This window comes from Perognathus longimembris, chromosome 1 (genome assembly GCF_023159225.1).
Source record: "Perognathus longimembris pacificus isolate PPM17 chromosome 1, ASM2315922v1, whole genome shotgun sequence".
NCBI lineage: Eukaryota > Metazoa > Chordata > Mammalia > Rodentia > Heteromyidae > Perognathus > Perognathus longimembris.
The window spans coordinates 133,501,967-133,523,275 of NC_063161.1; the positions used below are offsets into that span (position 1 = coordinate 133,501,967).

At 48.1% G+C, this 21,309-nt stretch overlaps 1 protein-coding gene across 1 annotated transcript in view; it reads right to left on the reverse strand.

The window, feature by feature from the left end:
- Gabbr2 (gamma-aminobutyric acid type B receptor subunit 2) overlaps positions 1-21,309 on the reverse strand; it is a 324,986-nt gene that overhangs the window by 29,261 nt on the left and 274,416 nt on the right. Inside the window, exons 12-13 of the mRNA XM_048337731.1 lie at positions 20,540-20,647; positions 13,848-13,970 (exon numbers count right to left, since the gene is read on the reverse strand). Of these exons, the coding sequence (XP_048193688.1) occupies positions 13,848-13,970; positions 20,540-20,647 (231 nt within the window). The remainder of the gene's footprint in view (positions 1-13,847; positions 13,971-20,539; positions 20,648-21,309) is intronic.

Here is a 21,309-nt window from a genome sequence, read left to right on the forward strand (position 1 = left end):
GAAGGGTCAGGGCAGTACTGGGAGAAGCAGACACAAGACAGCACTTGAAGGCTGCAGTAGAAGAGAAGCAAAGCCAGATCTAGGACACCTGATATGTCCTCCCACCCCTTCCCCCAACACCCCACAGAAGTCCAGTTACTTTTTCAAAGTATTTCAAAATTCTCCTTTTGGCCTGGAAAATGTTACTTCTACTTATTTCATTTTGGTCCTGACATCTTCACACAATGACTTCATCCCACTGTTGGCAACTGTACCACCCTGGGGTTACACAGGTCCTGCCGGGAGGCACCACCCTCCTTCTCATCTCCAGCTCAGCCCTCGGCTCAGCACCCTTGCCAGGTGCTCCAGCTCAAGTGTGAGCTGGGCCTCGGGGTGGACACACAGCTTGGGGAGCAGGCCCCCCCCCCCCCCACCTCCCTGCCCTGGCAAAGGAGCTCCCATCCCACTGAAGACTTCCAGTGAGGGAGGGACAGTCAACTTTGAGTAGACAACATTCTCCCGGAGGAAAGAAGAAAGGTGGAAGCTGACACCTTCCAGAACTACAGCGATGAAGCCAGTGCCGGCTGCTGTGATTGGCTGTGCGGAGTGAGAGAACGCAGTACTGGGAGTTCAGAACACAGCCACATATCGGTGGCCAACTGGTTTCCAAGATGAGACTATTCTCAAGCACATCCTTCTCAGCACCCAGTGCTTAAACTATTAGGAATCCACATGCAAAAGAACATCGCACACAGATGAACTCAAAGGGATCCACACCTTCACAGAAGAATAAACAAAACACAAGGGTAAACGCCCGATCTCAGATCAGACAATGGTCTCTTTAGCTATGACATCTGAACAACAGATAAATTGGGCTTCATCAAAATTAAGAATTGCCATGCGTCACTGGACACCATGGAGAAAGTGAAAAGGTAACTGACAGAAAGGAAGAGCCTGCTCACAAATCAAATCTTTCACGGAGATCTAGCATCTGGAATATACAAAGGGTTCTTACAAGTCAACAGTGAAAAGCACAACTAATTCAACTAAAATAAAAGCAAGAAGCCAAGGCTTTGCATCGTAGACATTTCTCAAAGAGGATACACACATGGGTGACAAGCACATGCAAATATGCTCCAGAACACGAGCTGTTGATCATTTGTAGTATGTCTCACCGAAGCTAGGCGATTCCACTCATAATGGCACTAATCAAAAAGGCAGACACGTCGTAAAGAATCATTAGCAAGGTGGAACCCGCATATATTGTGCATGGGGATGTACAATGGGGTAGCTGCTGTGGAAAACTGATCGGCAGTTCCTCCAAATGTGAAACCTAATAGGTACCACAGAACCCAGCACCCCCAGACCACAAGTATCCACCAAATGATGAGTGGCATGATATATCCAGAACTAGCAAATCCATAGAGCCAGGAAACAGACTGGTGGCTTTCAGGGTCTGGTGGGAAGGGAAGATGAGAGAGAATGGATAAAAGAAGCAGGATTTCCCTTGGGGTGGTGAAAAAGTTTCTGGATTAGACAGTGGGCGATAGTTGTACTATCTTATGAATACGATGAAAAAAAATCACTGAAGAGGGAAAAACTGGGAGAGAATGAGGGAAGGGTGACACTGTCCAAAAAGAAATGTATTCATTACCTGACTTAAAGAACTGTAACTCCTTTGTACATCACCTTTATAATAACAAGAAAAAATAAAAAAACAAACAAAAAATCACAGAAATGCACTTTTAAAAGTAGAATTTTATATTATGTCAATTATACTTATTTTTATTTTTTTTCTGGTTCTAGGGCTTGAACTCAGGGCCAGGGATATGTCCCCGAGCCTCTCTGCTCAAGGCTAAATGCTCTACCACTTGAGAGCCACAGCACCACTTCTGGCTATTTCTGTTTATGTGTTACTGAAGAACTGAACTCAGGGCTTCATGGCAAGCACTCTATCATGAAACCACATTCCCAGCCCTCAATTACACTTTAAACAACCACAACAAAATCCAAGCCAGGCACTGGTGGCTCACACCTGTAATCCTAGCTCTTCAGGAAGCTGCAATCTGAGGATTGTGGTTTGAAGCCAGCCTGGGCAGGAAAGTCCATGAGACTTTTATCTCTGATTAATCACAGCAAAAGCTGGGAGTGGCACTGTGGGTCAAGTGGTAGAGCGCTAGCCTTGAGCTCAGGGACAGTGCCCAGGCTTAGAGTTCAAACCCAGGACCAGCAAAACAAACAAACAAAAAACCCCGAAAGTCTCATGGTGCGAATGGCCTAGAAGGAGCAATGAATGGGACACGTGGTAATAGCCACCGCTGACACAGCTGTGGATGTCCCCGAAGCCCTGCGTGGAAATGTGGGCGCCACAGCCTGTGAGAACATGGGAAGGTGGTGGCCTAGTGAGAGAGAGGACTCTAGGTCATTGGGAGCATGCCCTCAGAGGGACTACCCGGGACCCAGCATCTTCCTTTCTCTGTCTCCTGCCTTCTGGGAGGTGAACAGTCCTCTCCTGAGTGCTTCTGCCACGGTGTACTGCACCATCACAGACAGTAAGCAAAAAGCACCAGGCCACCAGGGACTACGGCTTCCAACACCATGAGCTGGAACAAACCCTCCCTCATTGGAAGTTGATTTACCTCTGGTCTCTGTTGCAGCGGCAAAGGATAAGGACTGTTGTCCCGTCGTTCCAGTGGGGTTATCATGTGTGAAGCACAGCTTTGCCCCCAGAGAGTACCCGGGATGACAGAGGATGAGAGGCGGTGGTGGTGCAGACCCAGCAGTAGCAGACAGGCAGAAGGGCTGGGCTCGCTAGGCTGTGCTTCGGTAGTGCAGCCTGTAAGGCTAGCACAGAACTGCTCAGTGTCCTCTAGATCTCCTGACCATGGTTCTCATAAGCTCCTAGTCCTAAGGCTGGATTCACTCCATTACTTCCCAGCCATTTATGGAGCATGTACTAAGAGTCAGGGCGTAGGGATACTGTGGTAAACGAGCAGTCCTCATGGAGTTACCTCTGTTCTCCGGGAGCTCACACTCTGATTGGGTGCCACATGACCTTTGACAGCAACCAAAGTCTGGGTGGAATAAACTATTCTAGTCACCATGAGGACCAGAAATGCCTGTGTTTTCTCTTCTGGCTCATGGTAGGGTGATTTTTTTCCTATTCTGCCAAATCCAGGCATGGACACAGGACACATTTTGACCAAGGAAACGTAAGTGAGAGCAACACACATGTGTGACACTGGCGTGGAAACTTTAAAAACTAGCTTACACCTCTTTCCCTTTGCTACAAAAACTATCTGGAAAGGGAACCCAGAAGCTGTGTCCCAGAGGGAGATCATACTGGGGCATCAGGGGGAGCCATGGGTGACAGATAATTTCTTGAAATGAGCAAAGGATCCTTATTACTTTAATTCACAGCATGCTTTTTGTTACCCATTGAAACAAAGCATACCATATTCTTTTCTCTTTTGCCCTCTGGGAAACACTATCCCAAACTCATTCCTAGATCATACTTTAGGGGTTCCCTGTGACACATTATTTGCAAAAGGGCCTGTGACATGCTATTTACAAGGGGGCCATTGTTGGAATTCTCCTACAAAAAATGACAGCTTTTGTTGTTATTGTTAGACGTAGGGATTGAATTCAGGGCCTTTGGGCTGTCCCTGAGCTTTTTTGCCCAAGGCTAGTGCTCTCCCACTTTGGGCCACATCTCCACTTCTGGTTTTCTGGTAGTTAATGGAGGTAAGAGTCTCATGGACTTTCCAGTCTGAGCTGGCTTTGAACCACAGTCCTTAGCTCTCAGCTTCCTAAACAGCTAGAATTACAGGTATGAGCCACGAGTGGCTGGCTGATGAGAGATCTTTATGTTGGCACAGCCTGTGTTTCTGTTACCATGGATGTTTTGGGTTGGGAACAAAACACTCAACGTGTTGAGGCTCTCTTTCCTCAAGCACTAAGATGGCTTTCACAAGACTAGCACAGTGGTCAAAGATGCCAGGAATCTCACAGAATGTTCTAATGCTTCTGGCCCATGGCCTTTAAAAATTTCTACTACACAGTACCTCCTCAGAGAGCACCTAGGTAGATAGTGAGAGAGGACTTCCGGCTTCAAGCTGCCTTGGGGCTGTGGTTCTGTCTCTCCCTTGCATCCTGAGGGGTGTTTACCTGGCTCAGTGTCCCTCCCCAAGGAACTGGGGGACCACCAGGGATGATGAAAGAAATTCAAGCGTTCATGTGTCTAAGCTGTCTTCCAATCCAAGAGCTTTCATAAACATGGCTGTGGCTGACAGAGTCACATCTGGAGGTGCAAAGACATCTGGATCCCCAGTGCCGAAGGCAGAGCTGAGCCAGGGCTGGACTGGGCCCTGTGCCAGAGGGCGAATGCCTGTGGACACCCTTAAAATGCCTCTCTGGCACTTAGTTCCAATTAAATCTCTCCTCCAGTTCCCATGTTAATAACTTCATCTAGGATATCCGCCTTGCTTGTCCTCCTAAAGGGCCAGAGGCAGTGCACAAGCAAAGCCCAAACACAACAGGCCAGTTAAAAATAAAGACACACAGATGCGAGATCATTCTCCAGGAGCTGAGATAAGATGGCTGTTATTGCATCGGAGTGTGGGATTTGGCTCCAACTTCCTGGCAGCCAAGGTTAAAAAGATAGCAGAGTGGCTGATCCATTAAGGCTGCCAGATCGCAGGAAGGAAGTGCAGAGAAGTTCACGGGCGGGCACAGCCCATTTCCTGGCTCTCTCTTCGTGCTTCCACAGTGTGGATCTTTATCTTGGGGTGGGGGGTGCTAAGTCACCGGCTGAATCTCAGTTCTTTACAGAGCTGCCGAATCATCCTGCAACTAGCAGCCGTGGGCCCTCGACAAAGGTGAGGGCGTGAGATTAAATTCAATTGCGGCTCAGCAAAGAGATTTCTTTGAGGAGCTGGCTTAATGGGTGCAGACAGATGGGCTGAATTTGGACATACGGAGAGGGAGGGCCAGGTGGAGGGAACAATTTATTCAAGAACTATTTTCTGAGCACTTGCTCTGAGCTAGGGTTTGGCGGTGGGTGCTGAGGACACACAGATGGCCTTGGCATCTGAGGAGGTCGCAGACAGGAGGGGACAGACAGGTGCACCATGAACAGTGTTGTCCCTAGAATGAGGGGGTAAACAGGGTGAGATGGGAGTGCAGGACAGGGGCGTCCAAGGCTGCCTGTGTGATCTCCAGGCTCCTGGAGAAGATGCCTCTAAGCTTCCTTAAGTGGGAATTGTACCTACAGAGATGGCATGTTCAGAGGGGAATGAGGCAGGGAGACAGGGGACGAGAGGAAGAGAGAACGCCATGCTTTGAAGAAGTACCAATAGCGCAGGGCAGTTGGTCAGGCACAAGGAGGGGAGAAGGAGTTGTGAGAGATGAGGCTGGATTATCAAAGGTCTCCTGACCTGGGCTCAGGGGGTCAGACATCCTTCTGTAGCGGACAGAGCAGATTTCAGACCTGTTTGGAATTCCAGCCGGTATGGCTTCCCTGGGAGGACTTACCCTTGCGGATTGGAGGGTCTTTGGGCAACAGATTGGCCTGAGGTCCTCACCGACTCCCTTCTTCCTTTCCCTTCCTCCTATCTTGTCCAAAGGCCCAGCCTGGCTAACTGGGGCACCATGGACGCTCCCACTGCCCAGTGCTGGTGGCTTTAGCAGTGATAACCTGCTACTCAGAGTGTAGCTTTAGCATCAGAAACTTTGGACCCCTGGGCTGCTTGTGAGTGACTCATAGAGCAGAAAAAAATCTAGTCCCCAGCACTCTCCACCCAAGGTTGCAGTTGTGTAGTCTTGATTTCACAGTGAGGAATGGGAGGTGGGCTTAGCTAGGCTGTGTAAGGGTGTTGGCTGTTTTGTGGAGATGCCTTCTATAAGCTTAGTTTCCTCCCCTCCCCTTCCCTTCCCTCCCCTTCCCTCCCTTCCCCTCCCCTCCCCTCCCCTTCTCTCCCTCCTTCCTTTCTTCCTTTCTTTCTTTTGCCCCAGAGCAGCTGTTGAGGGAGGAAGATGATAGGAGTTAAAATTATTTAAAACTCCATGTGTTTGCCTCTTCCAGCATATGTTTCCATAGAAACAGAACAAGTAGAAGCCACTCATTCCAAAGCCAAGTGCAGTCCTGCGATTCCGAATCCTTTGCTTGCTTCTGCAGGTCTCCGAACATGGAGGGAAGTTTGAAATACCTCTGTGCACACCACACTTATAAAGTCACAGAAAGCCACACAAGTCAGAACGCAGGGAGGTCCTGATATAGCTGCTCAGAGGCCCGTGGGGACCTGCCTTCTGCCACTCTTGTGAGCGCCTGCCACACTCACGGGTCACACATTTGGTTCCTTCTCCTGTAACCCGTCTGGAAGCAGATGGGGGAGACCTCAGGGAGCAGAGGGGGCCTCAGGGTACTGTCCCTGGGGCTCCCTGGGGCTCCCCTGAGTGTACAATGTTCAGTGATCATAAGTGTTGTGACCTTGAGGGCGGTCACCATGTTCTTGGTATCCCAACCATCTCAGCCTAGGTGGAGGCATGGACGGTGGCCTGGCATAGAAGGCAGAAATAACCCTCCTCCCCACATCACAGCTCTCTGCCTGCACTGTATGTGCTGGCTTACTCTGGAGGGAAAAAAATCTCCAAGTACACCCCATACACAGGTGTGAGAATCCACACCACACATATATACAGATATTTTGTGCCGATTGTGGGGCTTGAATTCCCTGAGCGATTTTGCTCGAGGCTAGTACTCTTATCCCTTGAGCTACAGCTCCACTTGTGGCTTTTTGTGGTTAATTAGAGATAAGAGTCTCATGGACTTTTCTTGCCTGGGCTGACTTTGAACTGTGATCCTTCAGATCTCACCTGAGTAGTGAGGGGTTACAGGTGTGAGCCACTGGTGCCCAGCTTCCAAGTCATATTTTACACACTTCTGCAATATACTTGGGAGGTTTAGCCACATGTAGCGCATCTGAAACGCAGAAGGAGCCAGTCTTCTGTCATATCTTATCAGTCAGCAAACAGAGGTGGGGCTGAGGTGTACTGTAGGAGACCAGGCATGCGTCTGGGTCCTGGGACGTGGGCCAGGCCTTGCCTTGCTCCTGAGCACTGTGCCTCCAGGCGTCCCCCTCCTCCTCCTCCAAACTCTGTTCATGTGAAGAAGGCTTCCTTTTGACCTTCTGCCTGTGGATAGCTCTCTCCCTAGCCCACTACCCATGGGCAACTCTCTCCCGATTGGTCCTCCTTTTCTGGTTACCACTGCAAATGTTCCTGCTCGGGCTCCTCCCCCAGGCCCATTGCCGCTCAGTTGTTGCTAGGGCTCCAGTTAGGACTTCATTACTTCTCCTTTCCTCTGGGTTTCTGTACTCCAGGGTGATCAGTCCCCATGTGCTAACTCACTTCTTACAAATCTCTACTGGGTGGACTATTCTCCTAGGTTCCAGGTCTCTCATCCCATCTTCTGGGCCCTTGTGCTCAAGAGCTACTCATGTATCTCAATTGAAAAATAGTTATTTATTTATTTCTTTGGTGCAGGTTATGGGTCTTGTACTCAGGGTCTGGGTGCTGTCCCTGTGCTTTTGTGCTCAAGGCTAGGTAGTACTCTACCACTTTGAACCACAGCACCATGTCCAGCCTTTTGGTATTAATTAGAGATAAGACTCTCAGTCTTTCCTGATCAGGCTGGCTTTGAACTGTGATCCCCAGATCTCATCCGCCTTAAGTAGCTAGGCTTACAGGCTTGAGCCACTGATGCTGTCATGCACCTCAAGTTTGTGTTCAGAAATGACCCCTCCCCACATTCCCTCCCAAGCCTACTCCTTGTTCTTCACTCTGTCTCAGTGAGGAGGTAGGTTGTTAGATACTACCCATGCAGAAATTTGGGCATATCTTTCTGCCTCTCTCTCCCCAACCCCTTAGAGTCAATCATTCACCAAGTTTTGTCACAACTGCTTCTTAAGTATGTCTCTAAACCACTCACCTACTTTTCTCTGTCCCCCTTGCCTGAGTTACTGCAAAGATGTCTAGACATCACTGGGACTCCAGCCTCACCCCTCCATCTGTTTTCACCCTGCAGCCAGGGAAATTGTGCTCATGTCACACCTGTGACTAAGACTCTTTGTGACGTTTAAACTCAGCTTAGCATGTGAGGTCCCTATCATCTGGGCTCTTGCCACCATTCACACTTAACACCTCCTCCCAAACACCCTCAACCTTGGCCATCAAAACAAAAAGTCAGACACTGGTGACTCATGTCTGTAATTGAGGCAGAGAATGGAAAGACCATAGTTTAAGGCTCACCAAACAGAAAAGTCCATGAAACTCTTCAACTAAGAGCTGGGTACAGTGGCATATGCCTGTCCTGTAAGGTATGATAGCAAGCCTAAAATGGGTAAATAGAAGCCTAGGTGCATGCCTGGGTGGGAAGAAAAGACTTTAGCTAAAAAATAACCACTGTGAAAAAGGGCTGGAGGTGTGGCTCAATGGTAGAGTGCCTGCCTTCAGAGTGAAGATTCTCAGTTCAAACTCAAGCACTGCCAAAAAGGAAAAAACCCAGCACATCACAGAAGAAGATATGTTAGCATGCTTAATGTTGAACACTAAAAATGTTTTCTTCCTAACATCAGAAACAAAGCAAGAATGTTCCCTCTCACCACTCTGATCCACAATAAGTCAAGAAAATAAAATAAATGTATATGGGCTTGGGAAGAAAGCAATAAAAGTGTATATGTTTGCAGGTGATATTATTGCTTATGTAGAAATTCCTGAATACTAGGTTAAAATACAAAAGTCAACTGTTTTCCTATGTCCTGGAAATGCTCAACTGGAATTTGAAATTAAAAGCGGCACTATTTATATCAATAGCTAAACAAAATGCAATATAAATCTAATCTTATGTATATGTGCACAAAGAAATGCACAAAGAAAATCAAAGGAGGTCTAAATAAATAGAGAGCTATTCCATGTTCACAGATAGGCCAGCTCAAAATACTGTTAGGATGTCAATATTTCCTAACTGGAGCTATAGATTCAATTTAATGCCAACCAAAACACCAGTGAGTTACTGTGTGAATGTCAACACATTTTTATTTTAGATTTTATATGGAAGCAAAAGTTCCAGAAGGATCAACACAACACTGAAAAAAAAGAGTTGGAGAATTGAGACTACCTGACTTCCAGACTTTCTATAATGCTATAAGAATCAAAACGGTGTGGCAATGACAGAATAAAAACCATCTAGATGAGCATATCAGTGGAAATGTCCAGAGAACCCAGAAATATATACACATCCACAACAAAGATGAGAGGCAGCCCAGTGGAAAAAGGTTGGTCTGTCCAACAAATGATGCTGGAACAGCTGGGCCTCCATAGACACAAAAAAGTTTAGATACGGGCCTTAGATGCTGCACAAAAATTAATTCAGCATAGACCACAAAAAATAAATCAACAGGCGAAAATCTAGATGACTTTGGGTTTGACAATAAGATTTTAGATATACCACTGCAAGTATAATCCATAAGAGAAAAGACTGTTAAACTAGACTTCATTAAAATAAACAACAACAACCAAAGCCGTTGGTTCTGAAAAAGATCAGGTTAAGAGAGCTTGGGGCATGGCTCAAGTGGTAGAGTGCCTGGCTAGTGAGCACAACATCTGAATTCAAATTCCAGAATCGTCCCCTACCTCTTCCCAAATGCAAAGTCAAGAGAATGAGATTATGCAAAACTGCTTGCAAAACATGTATGTGATAAAGGGCTGGGAATGTGGCCTAGTGGCAAGAGTACTCACCTCGTATACATGAAGCCCTGGGTTCAATTCCTCAGTACCACATATATAGAAAACGGCCAGAAGTGGCGCTGTGGCTCAAGTGGCAGAGTGCTAGCCTTAAGCAAAAAGAAGCCAGGGACAGTGCTCAGGCCCTGAGTTTAAGGCCCAGGACTGGAAAAAACAACAACAACAACAAAAAAAAACAACAAAACTATGTATGTGATAAAGGGCTTGTATACCAAAGATGCCAAGAACGCCTTCAAGTCAACAATAAAAAAAAAAAGCAATGAATTAAAACCTGGACAAATATTTGAACAGAGACCCCAGTAAAATTATATGCAGATGATAAATACATATATGAAATGATACTCAACAACATGTCTTACTGGAGAATCGTCTCTGTATTCCTATTAAAATGGTCCAAATCCTAACTACCTCCGTATCAAGTGCCAGTATAGTGTGTGCCAGAAGAACTCTGGGTCATTATGGCTGGGAATGCAAAATGGCGAGCCACTTTGGAAGAAAGTTGGGGCAGCTTTGAACAAAACAAAAGCACTCTTACCATCTAATCCAGCACGTGTATGCCTAGGTACTTCCCTTAGGGAGTCATTAACTTGTGTTCACACTAAAACCTAGCCACACATTCTTAGAATAGCTTTACCTATCACTGCCCAAACCTGGAACCCTCAAGATGCCCTTTAATGGCTGGATGGGCAGTTAATCATCAACAAAGAGAAACAGGCTGTGGAGGCAAGGAAAGACATGGAGGAAAGTCAAATGCAAATGCACAGGACTCAGCAAAAGAAGACAGTTGGAGAGGCTAGACGCTGTGTGATTTCATCTATATGGTGTCTGGAAAAGAATCGTGGAACTGTGGCTGCCACAGTGTAGAGGCACAGAGGCTATTTAAGGTGGCAAAGCTACAATGGTGGATACGTGATGGTACAGGGGCAGTTCAAGGCCTGGGGAGCCATGACAGAGTAAATGGTAAGATGGCAGCTTCTGGTGAAGAGTGGTGGGCCGTGGTCCATCCTCTTAATGCCAGGTGTTAGTAAGAGGGTGTGCAAACATCCGGGAACTCTATGCGCTGTTGCTAATTCTTTCTGTAAACCTTAATTTGCTCCTCAAAAGTCTATTAAGTATAGTGTTAAAAGTCCAACACATATCCTATTTTTGAAGAGCAGATAAAATGTATTTGTACAAGTTGAAGAATAACTTCACTCAAGCCTTCCAGGCCCTTTGTACCTTTGCCAATGACCTCTCCCACCCAATCTGTGTACAGGTAACCAGGACCTTGAGAGTGTTTGAACAACTGCCAGCCCATCCTCCTTCCTTCCCTTCCTTCTTCAACAATGTCTCCCTATGTAGCTGAGTCTGTCCTTGAATTTACAGTTTTCCTGTCTCAGCCTCCCAAGTGCTACAATGAAAGGCACGTGCCACCCTGCCGGCCTTTTCTTTCTTTTAAAAAAATTGTTTCACTGCCTTTGTACATATTCTTGGACAAAATTTTGTTTACTTCTCCTAGGCTTTGAACTTTAAAGCAGTGGGATGGTGTCTTCGCTTGTGATTTGCTCTTTTTGTTCTAAGCACCCTGAGGCCGGGGGCTGAGGCTGCCGGGCTCCGGCGGAAGAGGCTGCAGGACACGGGGCAGCGCAGGCATGTGCTCAACTGTCTTGAGAGACACTGGGGAAGGGAGTAGACAGAGCAGGCACTTAGCTCTGATGGAGCTAGAGAATGGGACAAGCCATTTACTTGGCAGGGAAGGTTCTGGAAAGGAGCAGGATCCCTACAAAGTCTTAGAAGTACATCACAGAGCAAGGCCCACGCCTAGAATCCTAAAGTATTCAGAGAGCTCAGAGCCAAGCAGGTACTTGGGGAGGTACCAGAGGAAGGGACAGACCTCACCTCCCCACAAGCCCAGACTCTCTCTCCAGCTGGAGGTCTTAGGGGGAACAAAACACCCCAAAATAGCCTCTTGAAGGAGATCTTATGGTACCTAATCCTGGTGTGCATTGTTCAATCACTATGGGATGCCTGACAGAGGATGGGGTGTTGGGGGGAGGTTCTGAAAGAAGCCAAAATGTAGCTTGGTATCAGTTGGTTGGAAAGTGACAGTAACCTGGCAGGGTGGTGGGTTGGCAAGTCGAAGGGCTCTGTTACCATGGCAACAGAGCAAGGGGGCAACCTTAACCTAAGTGCAGCAAAAGAGGTGCCAGTCAGAAAGGGTTCATGAGAAATCTCAGCAGATACAGGAGGGAAGCCAACAGCACACCTGGGCCTCGCCTTGGACAATCTCGGTGGCCCTGGACAGGACTCTTCCCCTTCCCAGGACTCAGTTTCCCCCATATACAGAGAGGTCCTTCTAGGGTCCTCCAGGGTTCCTCCCCAACCCCTATTTGAGAACTTGACCCTGGAAGTCCAGGAATGTGCTGCCTCCTATGTACATAGGAGTATGTACATAGGAGAATGTGCATAGCTCCTATGTACATCGTCCTCCAGGGCAGCAATACGACTGCAGAATGGAAGGAGGGAAGGCAAGGCCCATGAGGGCTAGGTATCGGTCACACGAATTCGACGGCACAAAGTTAAGGCATGAAGCGAATCAAGTTCTAATGGTGGCCGCAATCTTCTCCACTCACAAAGTCTGCTGACTTGGGCTGACACTGGGCCTGCAGGCTCCGCTCGGCCATTTGCAGGAGTCCTGGGGCCTCTGGAGCACATTGGTCCTCCCTTTAGCTTGGGTTGAAGGAGGCGACCTTCCCACTTTCAGGGCCACCCTGGGGTTCAACATCAAAGCCCCTGGCTGGTCTTTACTCACCAAGCCCAGCTCAGGCCTTCCCCCCCCCCCCCCCCCCCGAGCTCTGCCTCACAGCGTGTGCTTCCCCCTTCCTTCGTTTCCCTGAGACCCCAGGCTGCTACTGACTCTAATCTGTGCCCCTGTGGGTAGGTGTGGAGATGTTTCCTTGTTCCACCCACGTTGTGGACTTGAGCAGAGGCCAAGAAAGTCTATGGAACTTCAGACAAGGGTCCAGAGGGGAAGGGAGGTTGGGCATGGGAGAGACGGGGGTTAGGGGCTTTGTCACCAACAAGGTCAGAAGCCTTGGGCAAGTGGTTTCCATTTCCCCACAGTCAAAATGGGCTAGCCAGGGACGGACTTTCTAGGACTATGTTGGCATTGTCGTCATCATCATAATCATCATCATCATCATCATCATCATCATCATCATCATCATCATTTCCACTACCAATACTATCATCAGTTGTAATTGCCATCACCCCATTCTCATCCCAGTTCAGGGGCCCACCTGGGCCAACAACAGCTCTTCCAGGTGTTGACAGCTGCCTGGATTTCTAAATCCTGGAGGCGGGTGGGGAACTCCCCTGGCACTGCCTGGGTAGAGAGTGCTTTTTTGCCAACTGGGCACCATAAGCAATCACCAGATGTTACCTCCTTCTGGACAGAACCCATCTGTCTGAGTGACCTCCCTGCATGCCCACTAGCCTGGCCAGTGCTGGTCCACCCCTCTGCAGTTCTGGCTGCTCTTGTCGGGAGCCTGTGTTCTCCCCCACAGGTCTGTGGGATGTGGAGCCATGGGCAGGGCCACCCCACGTCTCCAAAACGGCACTCTGCCTGGGAGGATTGATCCTGGCTTCATCTTGGAGTCTCATTTGCCCGAGACTCTTCTCGTCCCAAAGCATAGAGAAACCATTTCCAGCTTAGCTTGGGACCCGCACTCGAAGGTTCTACGAAATGACTTCCTTCATAATGCAGTGAGAGAAATGAGTGGGGACCCATTCGTTGTGGTGGTGCTATTTGTTGTGGCATATGGAAATGACTCCAAGGAGTACTTCTCAGAACAGCCCAGCACCACTCACCAAGTCAAGTTCAACTGTTCCAGGAGCAAGTCTACAAGCAATGAGAGGGACTCAGCCTTTCCTGATGGGCATCAGCATGCACATTAAAGGTGTGCGTGAGTGTGTGTGCATGAGTGTGTGTGTGTGTGTGTGTGTGTGTGTGTGTGTGTAGCAGCAGGCTGGTGATGTGCGGCCTGGCTTCCCCACGTCCCTGAGCATGCATTCCAGGCCATGCTCACCTCCATGCTGTACTTCTCCACCGTCCTCCGCAGGGGGTCCACGGCCTGCCAGCAGATCAGGATGCACAGGTCGATCAGCAGCATGCCCCCCACGATCACCAGCAGCTTCTGATCTTTGATGATCTGTGCAGGGAAAGGATAGAGGGGCAGATGTGAGAGAGAACTTCCCAAACCAAGGCGGAGGGGGTCAGGCCAGGCAGGGTGGCCATGAACTCCCAGCTGGAGAGGCTCCTGCAACTCCTCATCACCCACAGGAGAAACCAAGCTCAGCTCTTGTGTCTGCCCTTCAAGGCCTTTCCTGATCCATCTTGGTTCATACACCTCCTCAAACATTCATGCTCATTTGTTGAAATCTGGCCATTTCTAGTCTCTAGCTGAAGGTAATTTTCACCTTCTTTTTTTTTTTTTTTTTGCCAGTCCTGGGGCTTGGACTCAGGGGCCTGAGCACTGTCCCTGGCTTCTTTTGGTTCAAGGCTAGCACTCTACTTCTTGAGCCACGGTGCCACTTCTGGCTTTTTCTATATATGTGGTGCTGAGAATCAGACCCAGGGCTTCATGTATGCAAGGCAAGCACTCTACCACGAGGCCATATTCCCAGCCCCATTTTCACCTTTCTTGCCAAACTTCTAATAATCCTTCAAGACCCAGGTCATTTGCCACCTCCTCCCTGAAAGTCTCTCTGACTCCTCCAGTGGAACCAACTACTCCCAGAGCACTCTATCAGGAGCACCTGCTATGAGGAGTAAGAACAGCAGTGGTCATATGAGCAGTAGCTCACATTTGATGGACACTTGCTTAAGACCTGCTTTCAGATTGGCAGTGTCATGTGCATTGTCTCATTCAAGAACAGATACAACTGTTCCCATTTTTCAGAGAAAGAAAGTTCATTACACTTGTTCACTGTAATAAAGCTACTAAAGGGTGAAGCCAAGACTTTAACCAAACTCCTCCTTTTTTCCTGACTTTATACCCTCAGATATTTTCAGCACTGTCCAGGTATCATGTGATACCTCATTGGTGTCTGTATCTCCAGTAGGGAAGCCCCAGATAGGAGGACTCCCTGCTTTATTTATTTGTGTTGCCTCAGTACCTAATGGGGCCTACTATGCAGTAGGTACTTTAAAGTTCCATGAACAAGCTGTGTGCAGTGCTGCCTGCCTAGAATCCCATCACTTGGGAGGCAAGAGGCAGATAGATGGCAAGTTCAAGACCAGCTTAGGCTACACAGTGAAACCATGTCTCAAAAATGGACAGGGCTATGGCCACAAGTTAACAGGTTGCTACCACTGGGCTGTAGTTCCAGGCCTTGATTAGGTTCTCGCTACTTAGGAGGCTAAGGTCTGAGGATTGTAGTTCAAAGCCAGACAGGAAAGATAAATCTGTGAGCATCTTATCTCCAATTAGCTAGCAAAAACAAAAACAAACTAGGAGTGGAGATATGGTGCAAGTATTAAAGTGCCAACTTTGAGTGGAGAAGCTAAGTGAGACATGAAGCCCTGAGTTCAAGCCCCAGTACCAGTATTAAACAAACAAATAAATATGTAAAGGCTGGTGTTCTTCTAACCTGGAGCAAAGATTGAAAAATAGAGTTGGGGGGGAGGAGGGCAAAGATCCAAGGCCTAACCCATTATTGATCTGAGTCGTGCCCCTTTATTGAACTCAGACCTGACCAGGACCCCAGTCCTGATCCTAGATTAAGCTGGCTCAGGAGCTTATTCCCCCCAGGAAGGCACGAGGCTGACTTCACAGCCAGGGTTCTGCTCCTCAAGTCTGATGCCTGTGGATGCTAGATTCTACTTGCTGCCCCGCAGGTGGAGCACTCAGTCTTGTACTGGCCCTGCATCTTTGCGGTTACTGAAAAGTGTTGAGTTTCAATACTTTTCCAGAGAGCAAAAACAATGGGTGTGTAGAATTGAGATGAATGAATACAAGAAGAAAAACAAACTTACCTGACTTTATTCCCTTTGCAGCCTGAACCTCCACCCCACCACCACCCAAATAAAAGCTAATGGGATGAAGTCATGTTGGAAAAGACTTCAAGAAAAGTAAACTGGGAAACAGAGGCTGAAGGAAGATCGGGTGTGGCTTTTAATGATTAAGGCCATCTTAAAAACCAGGAATAGAAACTCATAAAGGTCTCCCTGTGGCCCAGTGTGAAAAGAACAGCGGAATAGACTGCTATGAAATGCCTTAAGGCTGCTTTACCTGGGGGCAGGGTACTAGCAAAGCCTTCTCTTTGAATGTTCAGGAAAGATCCAGTGAACTGCTGATGCTTTGTAAAAACATGGTTTAACCCTTGCCCTCTGTGGGACCAGGCAACTCCCTGCCAGCTTTGAAAAACTGGGGAAAAAGGAAGATATTTCTGAGGAGCCTGGGACCCAAGGTCAGGCTACCAAGAGGCCCTTGTACTTGCTGTGGCCCCTCAGGCTGTTTGAGCGGCAAGCATTTGCGTAGGCTGTGCCCCTGGAGGTCCTTGCCCAGTTCCTGCTGCCACAATCCTACCCTGGTGGCCTGAAGATGAAGCCCAGGTAGTTCTCGCTCCATGACTCCAGTATGCTCTACATGGGGACATAGCTGATCTCCAAAGATCAGATTTTCAGAGACCTCTAGGACTTCCTTCTTGTCAGTGTGGAAAGGCAAAGTTCTTTTTCCTGTAAGGTTCAGGTATGACGTGTGAGGCCGCACGGGGCAGGGAGATTTGGAAGGATTTGGAATTATGTGCACTGCATTAGTAGAACCCTGTCTTCATTTCTTGTTACCAGCCGGGCACTGGGAAAATCACTTCCTCTCTGTCATTCAGCACTTTTCATTTGTGTCATAGCCAGAAGGAGAGGAGGAAGGTGCATGCCTTGTTGTATGAGTATGGTATAAAGGAATGAACACAGATTTTTGGAATTAAAAGGGCTTATTCTAACCCTAGTTCTGGCCAAATGTGATCGTATGCAAATTGCTTATCTTTGCCAGGCTTCAATTTCCTCTGTGATAAAGGTCATTGGTCCCCAGTTGTACAGTTGGTATAAGAATAAAACAAGACATTGATGCATGGATATCGCAAAAGAACAAGGTTCATCTAGAAGATGTTTGACTCATTACTTGGGGTTTGATGAGCAGCAATTCTGTATTGTATGTAGGGCAGTGACATCTACAGGCAAAGTGTGATATTGTGCCCTAGCTCTACTAGACGTTAAGACTCATTAAGAGATAGCCAAATCCATGTGGGAAGGTTGGAGGATAAGAAAGGACACATCTGATTTCCATCTGGCACTGTTCTCAGAGCCTGGCACTCCACCAGAGTTTGTAAATGACTTAAGTCACATAGTTATCAGCCACATCTCATTTATTAAGTGCAGAAATACTGAGGCAAGTTCTCTTCTAGGTCCTGGGGCATGTGGGGGAGTGGGGCCCAGCTGGGCTCAAAGAATAAACACCCTGCCTTCATGGAACATATGTTTTAGTTGGGGAGACTCTAGTGAATAATTAAGATTTGTATATACAAAACACACCGTTGAGGAGAGCTGATTTAAAGTCATCTGAAATAAGGACGATGAGGAGGGAAAGGAAAAGCACTGTACTGGCCACATGGATCTGAGGTGCAGAACCACACAGTGGGGAGGCCACCTTTCCCTCTTCATCTCTTCTTTACTTCCTTCTTTCTCAGGTTTCCCTTTAAATCTTGCCCCGACTTCTCTCTGGGTTACGGGTGTTTGCTAGTGTCCTTACTCTGAGACAGGAGCAACTTAGTGACACGCTTTGAGCAGGAGAAGGGAACCAAAGCTTCAGCAACGACCATGCACCTGGCTCTGGAATCTGCTCTGAGTCTGACATGCACTAACTAGCTGTGTGATCTTGGATGAGCTGCTGACTCTTCTAAGACAGATCTCTCATCTACAAAGTCACATCAGGTGACCAGAGTCTGGCTTATAATCGCCACACAGAGGAAGCCAGTTATCCCTTCTAAAATGCCACTTCCCGCATTGTTTAGAGCAGGGATTAGCAAACAACAGATTTTGCTCACAGCCTGTGACAAATGTCTCCAGCCATATTAAACAGAGTAAAGGTAGCAGCTGAAGAGAAGTCTGCAAAAACTCATCTATTCACTATGTATGACTTTCTACAGAAAAAAAAAATCCTGGCTGACTCCTGGTTTAAGAAAAAAAAGACATTTAAAAAAATGGAAAACACTGTATTCATTTATGTTTTTGAGACAAGGTTTTGCTATGTAACTCAGGCTAGCCTCAAACTCAAGATCCTTTTGCCTGAGCTTCTTGAGTGCTGGGATTGTAGGTATGCACCAACACACCTGACTTAACGAGATCTTTTGACTGAGCAGATCAACCTTGTAGCTAGGTTAGCTTGGTGATCCCTTGCACAGAATGTGGTCAATGCCCTGCATGGTTAGTGCCCTGCCATGCTCTGCCATCAGTGGGACGGATGAAGCCCTCCCTCCGCATTCCCGGTGAAGGGCTGAGGGGTGTCCTCTGATGCCTTTGTGGCTCACACTGTCAGCAGCAGTACCGAGTCACATCTGCCATGAACAGGAGGCCTCATCCCTGAGGTTCTCCTTTACGTCAGCTCTTCAGCTGGGTCCTAGCGAGAGGCAGAATAAGGCCTAGAATAAATTTCTCAATGTAAGATTGACAATTACTCTTTATCCCAAATAGGAGCCTGTTACAAAATTGTGAGATCTAGGTGCATTAAGGTACCCCCTGTCAATACTTAAAAAAAAAACTAGGCTTCCCCCCCCCCCCCGCCTTTTATGTCTAAAAATATGGCTGTTGGGTGCTGGTGGCTCATACTTGTAATCCTAGATACTCAGGAAGGGTGAGATCTGAGGAATGAGGTTCGGAACCAGCCTGGGCAGGAAACTCTGTGAGACTCTTCAATTAACCAGCAAAAAGTCAGAAGTGGAGGTGTGGCTCAGATGTTAAGAGTGCCAGCCTTAGCAAAGAAGCCAAGTGAAAGTGTGAGGCCCTGAGGTCAAGCCTCAGTTCTGTCTGTCTGTCCATCTGTGTGTGTGTGTGTGTGTGTGTGTGTGTGTGTCTCTCTCTCTCTTTCTTATACACAAACACACACAAAATAGATTGTGGTCATAGGAGGTGAGGGTGTGTGTTACCCTCTCAGAGGCAGGTCTGTCACCTGCTAGCAATCCCTCAGCAGTGCTTTTCTCCCCTTCAGAAGTTTCCCTGAGAGTTGGCCTGGGGATGCAACAGAGGCCAGAGAAGGTAGGATTCCCCCTTGCCATACCTGTAGGTATGGGGTTGAGGACTGAAGCTCCAGACCAACCCTGGCGGTGGAGAGGGGGTGGTGCACCTGAGGTGTAGGAGGCGCCATTGGGCACCAGGTAGGGGCCACAGAATCACAGCTTAGGGAACAATGCCACTGCAATATGCCCCCTTCTACAGATCAGCACAGGCTTGGGAGGCTGAGACATTTGTTTTAGGTCTCACAGCAGGTCAGTGGCTGAGCAGGGCCTGTTTTGTCTGCTGCCCTACTGCCTAATGTCCACCTCACGAGGGTGCAAGGTGACATGCAGAATGCATTTTCTGGAGAAGAACTGGGTCATCTGAGTCCATGTTCCAAAGTGGGCTGGCCCATGGTGCAGGTCTTTGAATAGGACATGCCCACATCCAGGGTTTCAAAGTGCTGTGGTGGGAAGGTGATGGTTGCAACCCAGAGAGGATCTTTGGAAAGAGGTGTCACCGTGCCATGAGGTGATTTCCTGGCTGCAAGGAATGGTGTGAGAGGTGTCCCTCCTTGACCTTGGGTTAAGGAGGCCATGGAGACCAGCTGGATGGCCTGGTGGGGTCCCAGACGCTGGGGGAAGCCTGTGGTCTGCTGCCTGAGAAGCCTAGAGGGGAAGGGTTGCTGGCCAGGTGCAGAGGACAGCATGCAAGCAGGATGCTGCCACAGCAATGCCCACCCCGATCCTGGAGCTTTTGTAGGGGCAGGAGACATATCGGATGCAGTTCATGCAGTTCCCTCCACCTTTTTTTTTTTCCTTTCTTGTTTTAATGGTACTAGGGTTTGGCTTCAGAGCTTTGTGTTTGCTAGGGAGGGGCTCTGCCACTTGAGGTGTGCCTCTGGTCCTTCGTCCTTTTCTGCTTACTTACTTTTTAGATAAAGTCTGTGTTTTTGGTCAGGTTGGACTCAAGCTATCATCCTCCTATCTTTTTTTTTTTTTTTGCCAGTCCTGGGCCTTGGACTCAGGGCCTGAGCACTGTCCCTGGCTTCTTCCCGCTCAAAGCTAGCACTCTGCCACTTGAGCCACAGCACCGCTTCTGGCCGTTTTCTGTATATGTGGTGCTGGGGAATCGAACTTAGGGCCTCGTGTATCCGAGGCAGGCACTCTTGCCACTAGGCTATATCCCCAGCCCTCATCCTCCTATCTTCTATCTCATCTTCGTTCTCCAGTCTTGTGAGCATACCTATCATCCTACTGGATCCAGACTTAAGTGGTGCTTTGTACAGGAAGCCATCCCCGAATGCTGTGCATGCCAGGACCCCCCCCCCCCCCCCCCCGCCCACATGACCCCAAGCAGTCCCTGTCCCTATGTGTTGTAAAAGCCTCTTAACTGATTTCCCCAGAGGCTGGGATGCCTGGAGGAGGGACTGCATTCCTCTCAAATCCCGAGCAGATAGCTCAGCACCTGCACGCCCTGCTGAGCAGCCCACTGAAACAGGAGGGTGATTACCTTCTTCTTCATCTTCACATTTTTGAAGATGGCATGGACTCTCCACGTCTTTGCAAACATGGCCCCAAAGGCAGTCGTGTAGCCCACAGTGAGAATCCAGGTCCTGACCTAGAGGTTGCAGAAAACAGAGGTGTTAGCATTCTTCAGGGGGACATCAGTCAGATATTCAAGAACCTAGCAAGGGAGAATCTAGATCATAGGGACAGACACACCCCTTTGCATGCTGGAGTTTCATTAGCGTCCTCCCATCAGGTTTCAGTTTGGTAGGTTGACATTGGCATTCACCAATCAGGTTTCAATTTGGTAGAGCCCAGTCTGGTATCAAGCTTGCTATGTAGCCAGGATACCTGAATTCGCAATCCTCCTGCCTCAGTTTCCCAAATACTGGGATTACAGACGTGCACCACCACATCTGACAAGACTGGAGCTCTTGACAGGACTCTAAGAGCAATAAGCTATGATAGGTTCTGATCATGGTCACGTGATCATAGAGCCAACTTTAACCATGGACATATGCAGAATACAAGCATTTCACAAAGGGTGGAAAAGATGAAGTAATGTTATTGCTCTACCTTGTCATGTGGCTGACAAAGATTTCTTAAGTCAAGGACTCGTGTCTCCCCAGTGTGCTTGGCACCATGAATATTCCCTTGACTTATGTTTCTTTTTAAAAGCAATCACTGTCAGGCCACTTGTCTGTTCAATGAGGGTTAACATTATTTAGCCTCAATGATATAAATTAAGTGAGTTAAAACTCCTAATGGAAATTA